This window comes from Centrocercus urophasianus, unplaced genomic scaffold (assembly GCF_019232065.1).
Source record: "Centrocercus urophasianus isolate 14NV4802_14NV808 unplaced genomic scaffold, USGS_Curo_1.0 seq_14, whole genome shotgun sequence".
Classification (NCBI taxonomy): domain Eukaryota; kingdom Metazoa; phylum Chordata; class Aves; order Galliformes; family Phasianidae; genus Centrocercus; species Centrocercus urophasianus.
In genome coordinates, this window is record NW_024884586.1 from 44,566,203 (window position 1) to 44,581,121 (window position 14,919).

At 40.7% G+C, this 14,919-nt stretch overlaps 1 protein-coding gene across 4 annotated transcripts in view; it reads left to right on the forward strand.

Moving 5' to 3' along the window:
* Positions 1-384: 384 nt before the first annotated feature.
* CUNH14orf180 (chromosome unknown C14orf180 homolog) overlaps positions 385-14,919 on the forward strand; it is a 20,273-nt gene continuing 5,738 nt past the window's right edge. Inside the window, exons 1-5 of one of the 4 annotated variants that reach the window (XM_042814227.1) lie at positions 385-438; positions 1,575-1,753; positions 9,027-9,127; positions 9,930-10,037; positions 13,715-13,841. In XM_042814227.1, the coding sequence (XP_042670161.1) occupies positions 10,020-10,037; positions 13,715-13,841 (145 nt within the window). In that variant the 5' untranslated portion in view covers positions 385-438; positions 1,575-1,753; positions 9,027-9,127; positions 9,930-10,019. Of the gene's footprint in view, positions 439-1,574; positions 1,754-9,026; positions 9,128-9,929; positions 10,038-11,291; positions 11,346-13,714; positions 13,842-14,919 lie in introns of those variants that run through there. The other 3 variants (XM_042814228.1, XM_042814229.1, XM_042814226.1) reach the window with 3 other exon arrangements.

Genomic DNA, 14,919 nt, shown 5'->3' on the forward strand with positions numbered 1-14,919 from the left:
CCTCCACACTCTTGCTTTATGAGATGCTGTGCATGACAGATGAGCACTGTGGCAAGGGTCAATGCTATTTCAATGCTCTAATTATAGTGCTGGGGAGACTGGAGGCTGCCAGGATGGATATAGGAATAAAGAATCCTCCTGTGGCACGAGAGCCACTTGTTTTCTTCTTGGTTGCTTAATAGGCCCAGGGACAAATCCTTTGAGGAAGGAAAAGCAACTTTGAGGCTATAATTGAGCCCCAGGAATGCCAAATGTATATATAATTAGACACTTAGGAAAAAGTCAAGGAGCCTTGTGTTTATCGTGCTGGCTCCGTCTCCTGCACTTTTGGCACTGTGGTTTCTCAGCTGAGCTGCAGGCAGTTGCTGGCTGTTAAATAGCCTTCACCAGGACAAGCAGCTGAGGAATCCCTGCGGCTCACTCTGCGCTGTGCTGCCGGTGGGTATTGCTCTTCCAGGGGGCTCAGGCAAGTATATCACTTTATACACACTGTGCTATTCCTCTCTGCTACTTGCTCTATGCTCTTCTCTACTTCACTACAAAGACCTTACAGGGTTGCTCCTGGGTATTATGGGATTTATAGCAGCACTTCCCACAGTTTTTATGCTCTGATTTTTCCTGGTGTGTGTCTCTGGACAGCTGTGAGTCTGCAGAAGCCTCCAGCAGCACATCTCAGAGCCAGGGAAACAGGGGGTTCTTGGGGAGGCAGAAGCACTCAGACAGCCCCAGCTCTGTTTCTGCCTTGCAGAGTGGAGTCAGGTGAGCCACTGTGAGCCTGTTGCCTCAGTTTCCCCTTCTGGCAGATGGAAAAAGCAGCAGAGAGTCAGGTGGGTGAAATGGTCTTAAGGACTTGGATGAAAATAGCAATTAGAGCATAGCAAGTGTCTCAGAAATCATGGAATCACTTGAGTTGGAAGGGACCCTTAAAGGTCATCTAGTCCAATTCCCCTGTAATTTTTTTTTTTCCTGTAGTTCAAACAATCACACCTGGCATTGAGAAGTTTTCTTTTTCCAAATGTGAGTGATAGGAAATTGCTGGTGTAATGCCAAGTACAGGAGAGTACAGGAGAGGGTGCGAATGCACAGGAGTCCTCCCTCAGTGGTCAGCATGGCTGTTTGGCTTTATTCCACCCTATTTACAAATTATTAAACAGATTGACCACCACTTCATGTTTTGAAAGAAGACAATCCATTTTTATTACTTTATTAACCTTTTTTTTTTTTTTTTAATTTAGCCCAGTAATAAAACTACTCAACTGTGTGTTAAAATCTCGATTAAAATTTGCTTTAGCTCCAAGTGCCACACAGAGAAATGCTCCAGTAGTTAGATATCTACATTGGCTTTCTGGTAAAAGCTTTGCTCTGCTATCAGATTCTGTTATGCGGTACATAGATCCCTGCTTTACAGACAGAACCATTTCAGGAGGTAGTTTGAAAGCTTTCAGGCTCTCCCAATGATTGCTTTGCTTTTCTTTCACGGCAATTACAGTCCCTTGATTTAATTTCAATGGAAACTTTAGTGTTTTAGACCTTGCCCATGCAGCTGAATGCTCATCTCTGGATCTTATTTCCAGTCCTCAGGAGGACAGGTTTTGATGACCTAGTCTGATTACAGCATCTTTGACAGCTTTAAAGGAATTTGCTCGAGGGAAGGCGACAGCTGCTGCTCTGATGAAGGATTTTTCTGAGCAGGCCTCCCAAGCAAGACGTGTCAGGATGAGACGCAGCCTTCGCTTTTCATCACGACCAACAGGTATGTCTGAAAAAGGTTTTGTGCTCTTCCCTGCATAGGCCAGTGTGGAGAGAGTCTCCATCATAAAAACTGCTTCACCTCCTTCTGTCAAAACTCTGCAGCTTCCCTTACATTTTATGGAAACCAAGGGCCAGGTCGTTATTCTTATGCATTGCTGTTTTGGGCAGGCACAGTCTATTCACCAGTATCTGTAGATTTGTAAGGCTCTGGTCTTAAGCAAGACTATGAGCAAATTTTTTTATGATTAATAAAATGATTTGAAGTCTATTAGGCTTTTTTGAATGGAATCAGAATAGAGGTACTATGACAGGCTGCTCCTTTAGAGCCTGCCATTACATTAGTATTGAAAACAATGCAGACATTTCAGATCCTTGACCATTCCCTTTGTACCGAAAGGAGTTCTGGACACCTCACAGTGCATGGATCAGGAAAGCTCTATGTGCCTGTCAAAGAGCTACCCACAAACCCAGGAATCTCCATCCTGCTTATATAAAGTGCTTGTATTGAATGGAAGTGAACTAATTGTTTTGCAGTAAATATTCATTACAGTATCTGAAATTACAAAAATGTGTGTATTAATCCTGGAGCAGATGCTTTGTTTATTTGAAGAGAAAAATTTGGTTGCTCCTTTTGGGTGTGCACACTCCTAGGGTCAGAGATGCTACTGTATGGCATACTGGGCAGGACCCAGATTTGGGGAACTCATCCTCAAGGCATCACCAGTCTTGGCTTTGAGCAAAGAAACTCTCCTGGAAATAGGTGATTTGAAGGACTGAGGACTTCTTAGCACAGTATATTATACTGTTCAGGGCCAGCCCATCTCCTCTACTACATGCTGCCCAAAATCCAGCATTGGGCTGTAAAGTTACGATGACAAAAACCACAAGTGCCACCTGACCACATTCCCCTGCTCTTTCATTCCATATTTTGCTTCTTTAAGTTGCATATCTCTATAAAGGCAGGAAGCAGTGCTGTTTCTGTCTCTTGCAATCTTTGATTTCCTCTTGAACATGACGGAGGTGAAGGTGTCCTTTCTGAGATGTCAGTGGGGCCTCCTTCCTAAGCTAGTTTGAAAAGATCCTCTTCTCTTGTTGTCTCAGATGTGCCTTCTGTAGGTGTGTTAGCTGAAACATTTTGCATCCAAGAAAACTTGTATGCTTAAAGAAAGCATATATTTCTCAATATGATCACCTATTTAAATCAGCACCTGGTTTGCCCACCAATCTTTAGTAGCAGCCAAGTCTTTAGCACTTGCTGTCACCATGTGACTGTTCAGTATGGAGAAGACGAGGCTCAGGGCAGACCTTATCACTCTCTACAGTACCCTGAAAGGAGGTCGTGGTGAGGTTGGGATTGGCCTCTTATCCTAAGTAACATGAGAATGAGAGCTAATGGCTTTAAGCTGTTCCAGGGGAGGTTCAGGTTGGAAGAATTTATTCTCAGAAAGAGTGGCAATGCATTGGCAAAGGCTGCTCAGGGAGGTGGTGGAGTCACCATCCCTGGAGCTGTTCAAGAAATGTAGAGATGTGGCACTGAGGGACGTTGGTCAGTGGGCATGGTGAAGATGAGTTAGGGCTGGACTGGGTGATCTTAATGGTCTTTTCAAGCCTTCGTCAGTCTATAAATCTATGACAAGCCTCTCAGCACAGCCCCGTGAGTCCAGGCCAGAGGGGCAGATGAGGGGCTTTGGGATTTAGAAATGAGAAACAGGTATCTTATATCCAGAGACTGCTGGATATGAAGAAAATTCATTTAAAGAAAAGGAAGTGTGAAGGAGACAGATACTTTCTTCATTCATGTACTGCAAGCAAATTGTATTATTCAGAAGACTATGCTTTGTGTCATTGCACTGTGAGTGCAAAAATGCTAGAAATTCACCAGTTGCAATAAACTAGTGACAGCAGAAAAGCCAGTGGGAATGTGACAGATGAAATTACTTGGCTGTTGGGAAGAAGCCAGTAAAACTATATAGCTCAAGAGAGCAGAGTGCCAACAGAATCACACAGAATCACAGAATCACCCGGGTTGGAAGGGACCTCAAGGATCATGTAGTTCCAACCCCCCTGCCTAGCAGGGCCACCAAACACACACATTCAGATCAGTGCCAACCTTGCAGTCAGATTGTGCCCCTCATACTAATGTGACTTCAACCAGAGGAAAATAGAAATTAGTTTTCTAGTCAGACAATAAACTTGATGCCTGTGTTTGGGGCTCTACAATTCCTTGCCCCAGCCCCTGTTTCTTATTACTTCACTTAAACAAAGAGTAAATGCTAACAAAATTCCATTTGCTGAAGTATTTTTGTTGAGAAGTAATTAGAAAGGCAGCTTGACCCCAAAGAATCCTAACAGATAGGTCTTTCTTATTCTGTCAGTCTAACAGTTGTGAGTAGCAGACATAGAGTCCTGCCTGAGTTCCATATGCAGAGCTCTTCATGGGCATCATCAGCACCTCATGCAGTGGGGCAGGATCAGGTCTCTTTTTTGTTGTTCAGATAGTTTTTGAGCAAACATGCATATGAACAGAGGAAAACTTCTATGTAAAGAAGTTTTATAGCATCCCATACTAATAGCATTTCATTTGGACCATCAAAAATGTCAATTGTGGAAACTGACACCATTTCTCAGATCTACAAATATCTCTGCAGCAAGTGACAGAGTTTGCCAAAATCAGGAGTGTCAGGAAGAGATGTTTCAGTCCTACAGCTTGAGGGCTGCTGAGCTGGAGTCACAAAAGCAGGAGAGGTCTTTTTCTGGACATGAATGACATCACGTCACTATTATCTTTACTTCAGAGCTGGAATGATTCCTTTGTCTCAGTGTTGTCCAAAAGGGATGTCATTTTTTCCAGCTCTGCAATACACAGGGAGAAATACTAGCCCTAGGTAGAGAGCATAGGAGCATTCCAGTCTCAATATTTGTACCTAGAGATGTTTGCTACAGCAGGTGTGATGTCTGAAAAAGAGAAGGCAAGGCATCAAACAGGATCTGCTTGAGTCAGAGAATGGCCATATAGCCAAAATCATGACAGAACAAGAGTTTAGTTTCAATCCTTCCCCCTTCAGACACTATTAATTCACAAACTCCATAGCTATCCTATGAAGCTTATTTCTTCCTTTTGCATTTGCCTAGCTTTAACAGAAAAAGTATTGTTATTTTCACTTTTTCACTGGGGAAATTGATTGAAAGGCATCATACAGTTGAGATGATGAAAAACACACTGATGAAAGCTCTGCATTAAAATTAAAACTTAAAAAAGATGATTTATTGAAAAAGAACTGATTCTCAGAAACATACTAATTTAGGGCAAGTCATTCCCAGGTCCTGCACCAAATTCCTGATAAGAATGAATGAGAGGGAAGGGAAAAAGTAGAGGAAAGGCTGTGCCTGTTACAAGGCAGCTGGTTTACACCTAAAGCCCATTTACAGATCTGGTCTAAACCTGCCAGAGATCAGGGCTGAATCCAATTCTCCAGTAAAAGTATGTTCTGTTCTCAGCAACCCCTTGTGAGGCACCAACTTTGTCTTGACATGAGCAGGTTTCTTGGACACTGCTGCCAACATGCTGAACAATGCTCTGCTAGGAACAAAAATTTTCACTTGCTTATCATCCTTGCCCCAGCTTAAATTGAGATGCAATTGAATATAAATTTCAGAAGCATTTGCCCAGATTCAGAAATTGTACCAATTACTCTTTGTTCTAAGTACTTGTTTTACTCTGAAAACACTAGCCCCCAGGGCATTGGGATGAGGAGAGAGTCTTACATACTAATTACAAGAAATTAAATCCAGAACAAATATCAGCTTTAATAGACTCTAATGTACTTAACGAAAACGTAAAGTGACTGCCAACAACAGCAGGATATGCTTCTTGTTTTTCGTATTATTCATCATTTGGTATCACTGTCCAAGCTCCTTCTGATTTGTGCATATTTTAATCATTTGGGCTTTTCTCATGCTTCAATCTCTTCTTCTCTCCATTTTTTTCTGTTCTTTCATGTCACTAATCTAATCTAATCCCCCTCCAAGGTGACACCACAAATGGAGCTAAAGAGCATTAACATCAGGGCTTTCAAATCACCTTATGCAGCAGTGCCTGTATCTAGATGCTTTGCAGCTCCCCTGGCTTCTCCCTCCCCACTGCTGTAAGTCCCACTTGCTGCCCTTCTCAAGACCAGTCTGACATTAACAGCTTCCAGGTTTCTAAAATCCATTCAGGACAGACCGTGGCCAGGAGTAGTCAACAGGAGTCTTTTGATGTCACTTGGATTTAGATAACGCTGCTAATCCCCATTTTAGGCTATATACTGCTGTTATCCTATCCTGATTTCTCCTCTGGCCAGAACTCAATTGGGGAAATGAGGAATCATTACAGAAAGCCCTTACCAACACAACAGAGAACACAAAGCAATTGTGGCTTAAATAAAGCTCCTGGAGATAATTCTGCTTTTGCTGCTTCTGAGGATTTTGCTTTTCATGCTTTTTGCCTCCATTTTTTATTTTATGCCAGCTCAGCCATCTACCTGCTAGCAGCAGGTTCCTCCTCACCCGTCTCCTGGCTGCTGGCAGCTAGGCTGCTGCAAGGAGAACTCAATTCCATTCCTTTCTATTGCTAAAATATGATAACACTCAGTTAAAAGCTGACTCAGAATGACCTCACCTACTTCAGCTCTCTCTGTCTTCCACATTCACTATCAGCAGGACTGAGTGATGTGGAAACAGGCAGCCAACAGCAGGTATTAGCATTTGGTTACTTGGTAACTGTTATTCAATCGATACATGCTTTACATTGTAGATCCCAGTGGCAGGATGAGCAGAAAGAAGGAGAAAACCTCAAGTGGAATAAACCTAATGATTTATGGGATATTTCCAAATTCAAAATGCGTGTTGAATCACAAATAATGACTTGCCTGTAATCTCAGGAGCCTAATTATGGAATAGATGTGGAATCGTTCTGTAATTATTTAGAAAGTTTGTTTCAGCAGCACAGAAATTCCCACTCTGTTTACTATACATCATCACAAGTGCACTGTGGCTGTTTGTAAAATCTACCTTGAAAGATAAAATGAATTACAGAGGCAATTTTAGGAAATGGAAACATGGATCCACGCTTTTTGCAATTCAGTGGATTCATGCCAGGGATGAATTGAGACCAGGTTCTTGAACAGAGTTAAATCATTTCTAGCCAGTCCCAACAGAGCAGAAACCTCACTGCCCTGCAGTGGGGACCTTTTCATAGTGCAAAATCTACACATTTTGTTGAGTGTTAGCATCTTTGTCTTAGAGAATGCTCAGCTCAAAAGCAGTATGAGCCCTTGCATGTTGGATATTTAGAATAGATGCCACAGCCTCAGGAAGATGCTCATCACCCAGAAGTATCTGCTACATTTAGATATACAGCCAGGATTCTGCCTTCAGAAGTAAATAGGAAATTGTAATAGTATAGAACTATAGGAAAATGTAAACTGATTGCTTTCAGTGAAACTGGCTACACACACACCAAGCATTGTAAGACCAACTGTCCATTCATTGTTTTGTCTCCACTGTGTTTCATTTTTCAAACTCCTCAAAAACGCCCCATTTTGGAGTGACAAACAAAAAAGGAATTAACAAGACCATTCTGCCACTGAACACACATGGAAATGCATGGTCCCAAGGACTGATTTTTGTCTTGAGATTGGGATTTACGCAGCGCTTTCTTTCCTGGAAGGTCTGAGGTTAGAAAAAGTGCCATATGACACCTCATGGGTGTTCATCACTTTTCAGCAGTAAATCTGTTCCTCCAGAGGCAGAAAAAGGAAGAAGGAACACGGCTAATGATGCTCTGTGGGGCAGTTCACCTTTTTGTTTCCTGATGTGTTCCCTGACTGATGGAAAATCACTCTTGGCAAACACAAAACTTACCTTGCTGCCAAAAGGTGCGTCTCTAAATTATTAATCAAGAGCACACCGAACCACGAAAGGTGGAATATTGAACAAAGGCTCAATTGACACTCTGGAAGTTGAAGAAGATATGGAAGTCTCACTTCTAATTTATTTATTCCTTTTCTGTTCTGTTATCCTGATATGCTGCTTCCAGTTACCTCTGCACCCCGCATTGTATGGTATTACGTGATTTTGTTTTCAGATTGTTGGAGATAAAGTTACTTCATTATTAATATATATGCACCATGCATATCCATAAATATTGAATATATACTTGTGTGTATAAACCTCCTGGAAGTGTTAATAGTTAAGATAAACTAAGTCCATTATCAAAATGAGTGACTATTTCTATGACCCTATTTGCAATAAAACCAGATTCAATGATATGAGAAAATTGCTAGGTTTCAAAATAATTGAACCAGACCACACGAATCCCCACAAAGGCATCATTTACAAAGTACTTTGCTTGTCTAAAATATTTATTCCTGCAGAAGGGAATGGAAAAAGAATTCACATGGTTACATAGCTATCCTCTGAGCGTAAAATTGTTTTATCATGTTATGTTTATTTCCTAAACATCTTCCATTGGAGTATTGCGTGAAAATACTGGCTGTGCAGTTAGTTCCTTTGTGTGGACTGTTCATATTTATTCACTGGAAAGTCAATCATGTTTTGTTCGGGCTTGTTTTATTTTTCTGCTGAGCAAACACTTAAGCAACCCTTTTCTTGTAAAAACTCACTTGCACGTACGATGTAAGCCACTCACAGTCGGCACTGCATAGATATTTGACATGTCTGCTTTCTCTCCTATGTAATACAGGAAGTAGTGAAGTTTGTCCTCAGAAGAGGCAATTTACTGATTAAGACTGCAGTGCATTGGTCATGCTTAAGGACTCATCAGTAGTTACAGACATTTTTAGTTTGTCTCACATTAAAAGCCTGGATAGTTTTTTACTATTAAATGGTCACAGAGAAATGCTTCCAAGCAATCTACAGGCAAAGAATTAGTCCCAGCAATTATCCACTGAATAAATCTGAATAATGCATACGTTCACAAAAGTCACTATCTATTTGTGAACAATTAGCAGAGAGAAATAGAGGTGACACTCATCAGCTAAATAATTCATTTATGAATTCTTTGTCCGGCTTTGGTTCTGACATATGTTGCATGAAATGACATCAAAGCTTCAAAGCAAAAGGAAATTCTTCCAACTTAAAGCAGTAATTATTTCCACATTGCAACTATTATTTGTTGATTGATTTCAGAAGCTAGCAAAGTTATTTTTTCATGGAGTTTTTCATTTCGTGCATTAAATTGTGTTTTATTCCTAATGTATATCCAATTTTAGGTTGTTAAACTGCAATCAAAAGCACTTAGTAGGAATGAATCTGTCTCTATTATGAGATTTGAACTCCTGACATCTTCATCCACTGGAACATGAGTGCCCAGGTAACTACAAATTATTCAAGCATTTACAACCATTACTATCAATAGAATTAATGCATTGTAGAAAAAGCAGTGAGAACAGTACTATTAAATGATCATTTTTAACATTTAGATAGCAATCTTTTATGAAAACATTTATAAGATGCCTTATTATGTTTCAATTAAATGAGCAGAAAAATTGTTTACATTTAAGGGGAATGTCTGGAACTGAAAAGAAGAGATTTCTGGAGTTGAAAATTAAAATATCCATTGTTTGAGAACAATAGGGAAAAACTAGATAGAACAACTATCTTTTTATGGGGGTTCTCAAGAGAATCTCAAAAAGATTTCAGATAAAATATTTTTAAAAATATGACCTCATTTTCAACAAAATTAGATTCAGTAGAAAAGGCAGGAATAGAGTTTGCCATTCAGGTCTCAAAAAGCTTCTGTGCTCATTTCTACTGTGTGCAGAAGAAGCTACAAAAACTTTTATGTGCCTTGATGGATGACTCTAGTAAAAATGAATGAGAAAATTTGTGTAGAGAAATTGTGAGTGAGATGAATGCTAGGCTTTGATTTCCCTCTTCCCACCTCCACCCATTTTTCTGGCCACATTATGCACATAAATTCTTTCTATTAATTAGTAGGAAGTAATTACAACAATGGGAACAAGGAGGAGCCAGAGAAGCTAGGTACCATGGTTTGGAAGGTTTTGTCACCTTCTGTCTAGGATCTACTCTCAGCAAAGTTTTGAAGAAAGAATTTTCCCTATTGAAAGCTCAGCTTAGGTATCTCAAAAATAACTGTTGTGAAACATTTGCAGGACACAACAGAGAGGGGATTTTGAGATCATTTTTCAAGCCCTGTGGCTGTGAGCCAGTTGCAGCATGAGGAAAAGCCCTCCAACACCCCAATGTACAGGAAAGAGAAGGTAAGGTCCAGGTAGATTTCAGATATGGTGCATTCAGTAAAGTGCCCCAGGCCAGCAAAATGCGTCCACTTCTACGCTGACACTGCTTTCACTCCTGGAAAGAACAAGGTTTGAGGACACTATCCCTTACAATCACTGTAATCTCATGCAGAGACTGGTTCCTACTGCCAAGACAAGCTGCATGCCACAGGGTAGGTGTAAAACAGTGTCTTGGTCTGAGCATGCACTGGTGTAACAGATTAAAACACTGGGGTCTTTCCTCCCACTCTGCAGCAAAAATTGCCCTTGTGAAAGGAGAAACGCCGGTGTTATTCCATGGAAGATTCCATCTGAGCTGGAAAATAACACAAAACTGTAGTTCCTTAGACAATTCACAGCAAATAAATAGCTCCAGGAAAAGAACAACAACAAAAAAAAGGCTCAAACTTGTGCTTCTTGTGCTTGTAGAGACAATAAAGCACCATATTTCAGCAGTCATGGCAGGTAATTCTAGCTGGAAATTGTATATTTAATGATGGCCAGCCTTCAGCATTTGACAACAGGCTATTGAAGCCTGTTGAACGGTAAATCACCTCTCTTCACCATCAATAATCCTATTGTAATATCTATAGAAATGTCTAAAGTTAAAATCTCATTTTATTACTATAATAATGGATCTAATTTGTAAAACATATGAAATGAGGACATAGCTGTATTGGAGGGAGATATATGTGAAGCCACTACATCTATATCTATTTCCTGATGGCTTTTGCCCACATATTTTTGAACAGGAGAAGGACTAAAATAAATGCCACTTGCATGATTTTGGGGAGTGGGTATGGCTTCTAAAAAGGAGACCAACAGATCATGGAAAAGGAATAATCTCCACAAAAAGAATGGTCTTGAATTTACATTTATGCATATGGATATGTAGGTGTTAATCCGTGATTTGCTCCATTCAGCCCTTTCCAATCGCCAGGGAAGCCCAGCTTTCCAGCTGCACATCCACTATTATCTCTACATACTATTTTTAGCTGCTGAGTACATTTCAAGCTACGTCATCCTTCCCAAGCCAACACTGGCATGAAGGGCAGAAATTCCTCTCTCCACTCCTCTGTCATCTGTCACAGCTCCCATCCCTTGGTGGCACTCCTGGCTCAGCCCTCCTGCGGAGGGATATCCAGGAGCTTCTCCCCGATCCTCCCTATTTCCTTGAATGAATTGCTTTCCAACTGAAGCTTCATGCAGGAGGCTTCATGTTAGCATCCAGAGTACATGTCCCAAGTATGCCCAGCCCCATCTTCTGATCCTAGTGCAGAGCAGCTCCCGGTAAGTAACGTCTTGATGAGTGATAGAGTCCTTGTGCTCAATGCCCAGAGCTTTTCACAGGTGGGTTGTTTATAGCAGCATATATTTTCCAACCTAACACTTTGGTAGGTTTCCAGTTCTTGTCATTGCATGTTGACACTGGATTGCAATGTGAGGGGAAAATGCATAATATTTTTCTGATGCTGTGTAGCTTTGATTTCCACAGGTTGTTAAAGCCTAGTAAATATCGTAAATGCCAAGTCTTGTTTAAGGTTTTTGCTGGCTAGGTGCTACCCAGCTATCTATCTGTTTAACCTTTTTTCTATTCTGAGGTGACATTGCTGAGAGCTTTTTGACAAATCTCATATGGAAAAAAAGTGTCTTGTAGGGTTATGAATCCCTTAAAATATAAGGTTTCGTTGGCTATGCCACAGGAGGACACATCACAGCAAAAGCTATGACCACTGCTGGTCTGAGCCGGGCATCTTGTGCTGTGCCTTCCTGAAACTGCTACCTTTTTCAACAAATAATTTAATATTCATTATGTCAGAAAGCACGTGTGCATGTGTGTGTGTATGTGTAAGACTACAGCAGAGTGATCAGGGCACTCACCTGATAGAAAGAGACCCTGTTCTCAGTGACTGCTCCAATGAATATTTAAGCATTTCACATTAAGTATTCATTGGCACAAGGATTGGAGCAGACCTCTTCCACCCCCAAGGGAGCACCCAAACACCAGGCTGCTAGGTCATTCTTTCATTCATTCTTTCTTTCTTTGTCCCAATGAATATTTAATTATTCCAGGCCAAACAAGATAGCTTCAGAGCAGAGATTGAGATTCCCCACTGTATAGGTCTGATGACTAAGGTGTGCATATAGGAGATGTGGGCTTGTATTCCCTTAGACTTAGAAGCTGAATCCAGGTCTCCTGTACTTTGTGTGTGCCTTCCAGCTTCTGAGTTGTTAGACAAAAAAAAACACAGATCTTCACCATTCTGCCCATGGACATGACACAGAGAGGTTATGGATGCTTGTATGACCCTAAGATCACAGAAAACATCCTCACCAGTGATATGCCATGCCAAAATCTAGCTTATTAATTCCTCAAGAGAAAGTATCAGTGCTGAAGATGATCCTCACTCCATGGCAGTTCCTGCTGTGTGTGTTATATGCCTTCCAGTTCAGTGGCCCAGCAGCTGTGAATGCTATTTTTAAATATAATTGTCTTGTGAATTATGTAGGCAGCATAAGTATTCTCCGGAAATCCATTCTGGTAAGCTTGATCTGCCCAGCAATGTCACCCCTAAATCCCTCTCTAGCTCCATCCCATAGTGGCATCTCTTCCAAGGCCAATGTGATCAGCAGGTGTTTGGTCATAGGAATATCTAGTATGTGATGCATTGGGAAAACCACAGGTTTTTCATTGAGTAGGAAAAAGACAAATGAGGATAAAGCAGAGCAGGGAAAATCCACAGCAGAAACAAAGAAAACATCTAGGAAATAATATTTTTTCTTGAGCAGAAGGAAATGAAGAGGTGTAAATGAAGGTGTGTAGAGAAGAGTTATGGAGAAAACAACTTTATCTTAAAAATAAAATGTGCAGAGTCTCTGCCACCCACTTATGTCCTCAAAAAGTAGAAAATTAGCCATCTGTTGCTCCCCTTCCTGACAAGAGTGGATGTATCTGAACTGAGATGCTTTGGATTCATTTTGGAGTTTGACATTAGGAGCATTCTGGGTGAGAACGAGGGATTTTTTTATTATTATTTCAGCTCTGTTTTTTGTCATTTGGCAGAATCCACAGCAACCTGATTTCATTATCAAAGACTGAGTGTGGCTTCTAAGCAAAAAATAGAACAGCAACACAATTGTGATATCGAAATGCAAACAATTACCTTCTCATACCCAATGGGATGGTGTCCAAACACAAGATTGCTGAATAGCTACAGTTGTTGAAATGGCAACACTGCATCCAAAACAGAGCTGCTCAGCTCAGAAAAGCACTTCAAAAGATGCTTCCAATTCATAAATCATATATTTCAAATCATATTTCTGTTCTTCTGCTCTAGTCTGTTGAGCAGCCACCTTCAATAGCATAGAGAAATCCTTTCTGAACACTTTTCTGTCTGTTACTTTAAATAAGATTTTTCCTGAGAAGACAACTTCAAAGTATTGAAGATATTTGACAGTGAATGAATGTCTATATTGCCTTATTATAATTTAAGTTATAAGTATTACAGTGATCTAACTGTAAACGTCACATCAGATGTGTTCTATATCATGCTCTTTGAGGGACATAGTAAAAATACAGGCACAAAACCTCAGAATTTCACTCAAAATTCATTACTCCAGCTTGAAAGCCTTGTTTTGTGTTTTGATCAACTCTTTAGACAGATGACAGTAGCTGCCCTCCTTCAATACTGAGGAAAAGGCCACCCGTGGACCAGGCTGTGGGGGAAAAGAGGAAAGCAGAGAGAAGGGTTCGATTTCGTGAGCCAGAAGAAGTCATTGAACATGGTATGTTCAAATTATTAGACTTCTGCCATGACTTGTCCTGTTCTTAATGTTCATCCTGTCTGTCACATCATCCTCCCCCTCTGCTTGTTTTATCTGTTATTTTGAGCCCCTCACAGAACAGAGGACAGATATCTTCTGCAATGCGCTTTACAGAAGTGCATCTGGTCCATCTGTGTGTCTGTCCTGGAGGAGAAAGTCATCCTCAGGCTGTTCTCATGGTGAACTGCCCCCTTTTGCAGGGACCAGTGCAGACTGCGGGCTTAGCTGAGCATCACCCCAGAACGATGCCTTCATTCACAGAAAAGGATCTCAACCAAATTTAAACATGGTTGTGTAAATCTGTGTAACTAGGATGCAATACCACACAGGGAGCTCATTTTCCATGTTTTTGAGTAGTTTTCATGCCAGAAGACAGAAGAGAAATGTTCTGAGCCCAGCCAGCCAGGGTTAAAAATCAGCCAGGACATAGCTACATCTGCAAAGGAGAGTACCCAAGGAACAAAACAACTAACCCAGCCACTGCACTTTCATTTGTGAGTCAAAATAACAGACTGCAGGTAGATCAACTGAGCCTGACCTCAGGCTGATGTCTAGCTCAAGGATCCAGTTTACACTTATGCACAAGCTATATACAACTCATAATCAAATAAGAATTGTTACCTTATTCTGCATTTCACAAACAGACCCAGCTAAGAAAAATGTGTTTATTGCTAAAGAGCTAAAATACTGCTAAAGAGCTAAAATTGTAATGTTTTGATATATCAGCTAGCAAAAACACAGGTGACAAATTTCTGTCAACCACCTGTTTGGACAGCTACTCAGCTTCTAAAAACAAGACTTGGCATCCATTTGTTGTGTTTGCATACAGACCTCTCGCTGGCTTAAAAGTATGCTATATCTGGTGCCTTCTAGTGCAGAAGTGAAAGCTGTTTCTTGATGAGGTTGTTGACACACAGCCTGGGCTTTCCTTTCCAAACTGAGTTCACAAATCAGTGAGCCAGCCTTAAATCCTTCAAGGCACATTTAGATGTGCATGACTAGGATTTTTATGTTTTTTTTTTTTTTTTTTTTTTTTTTT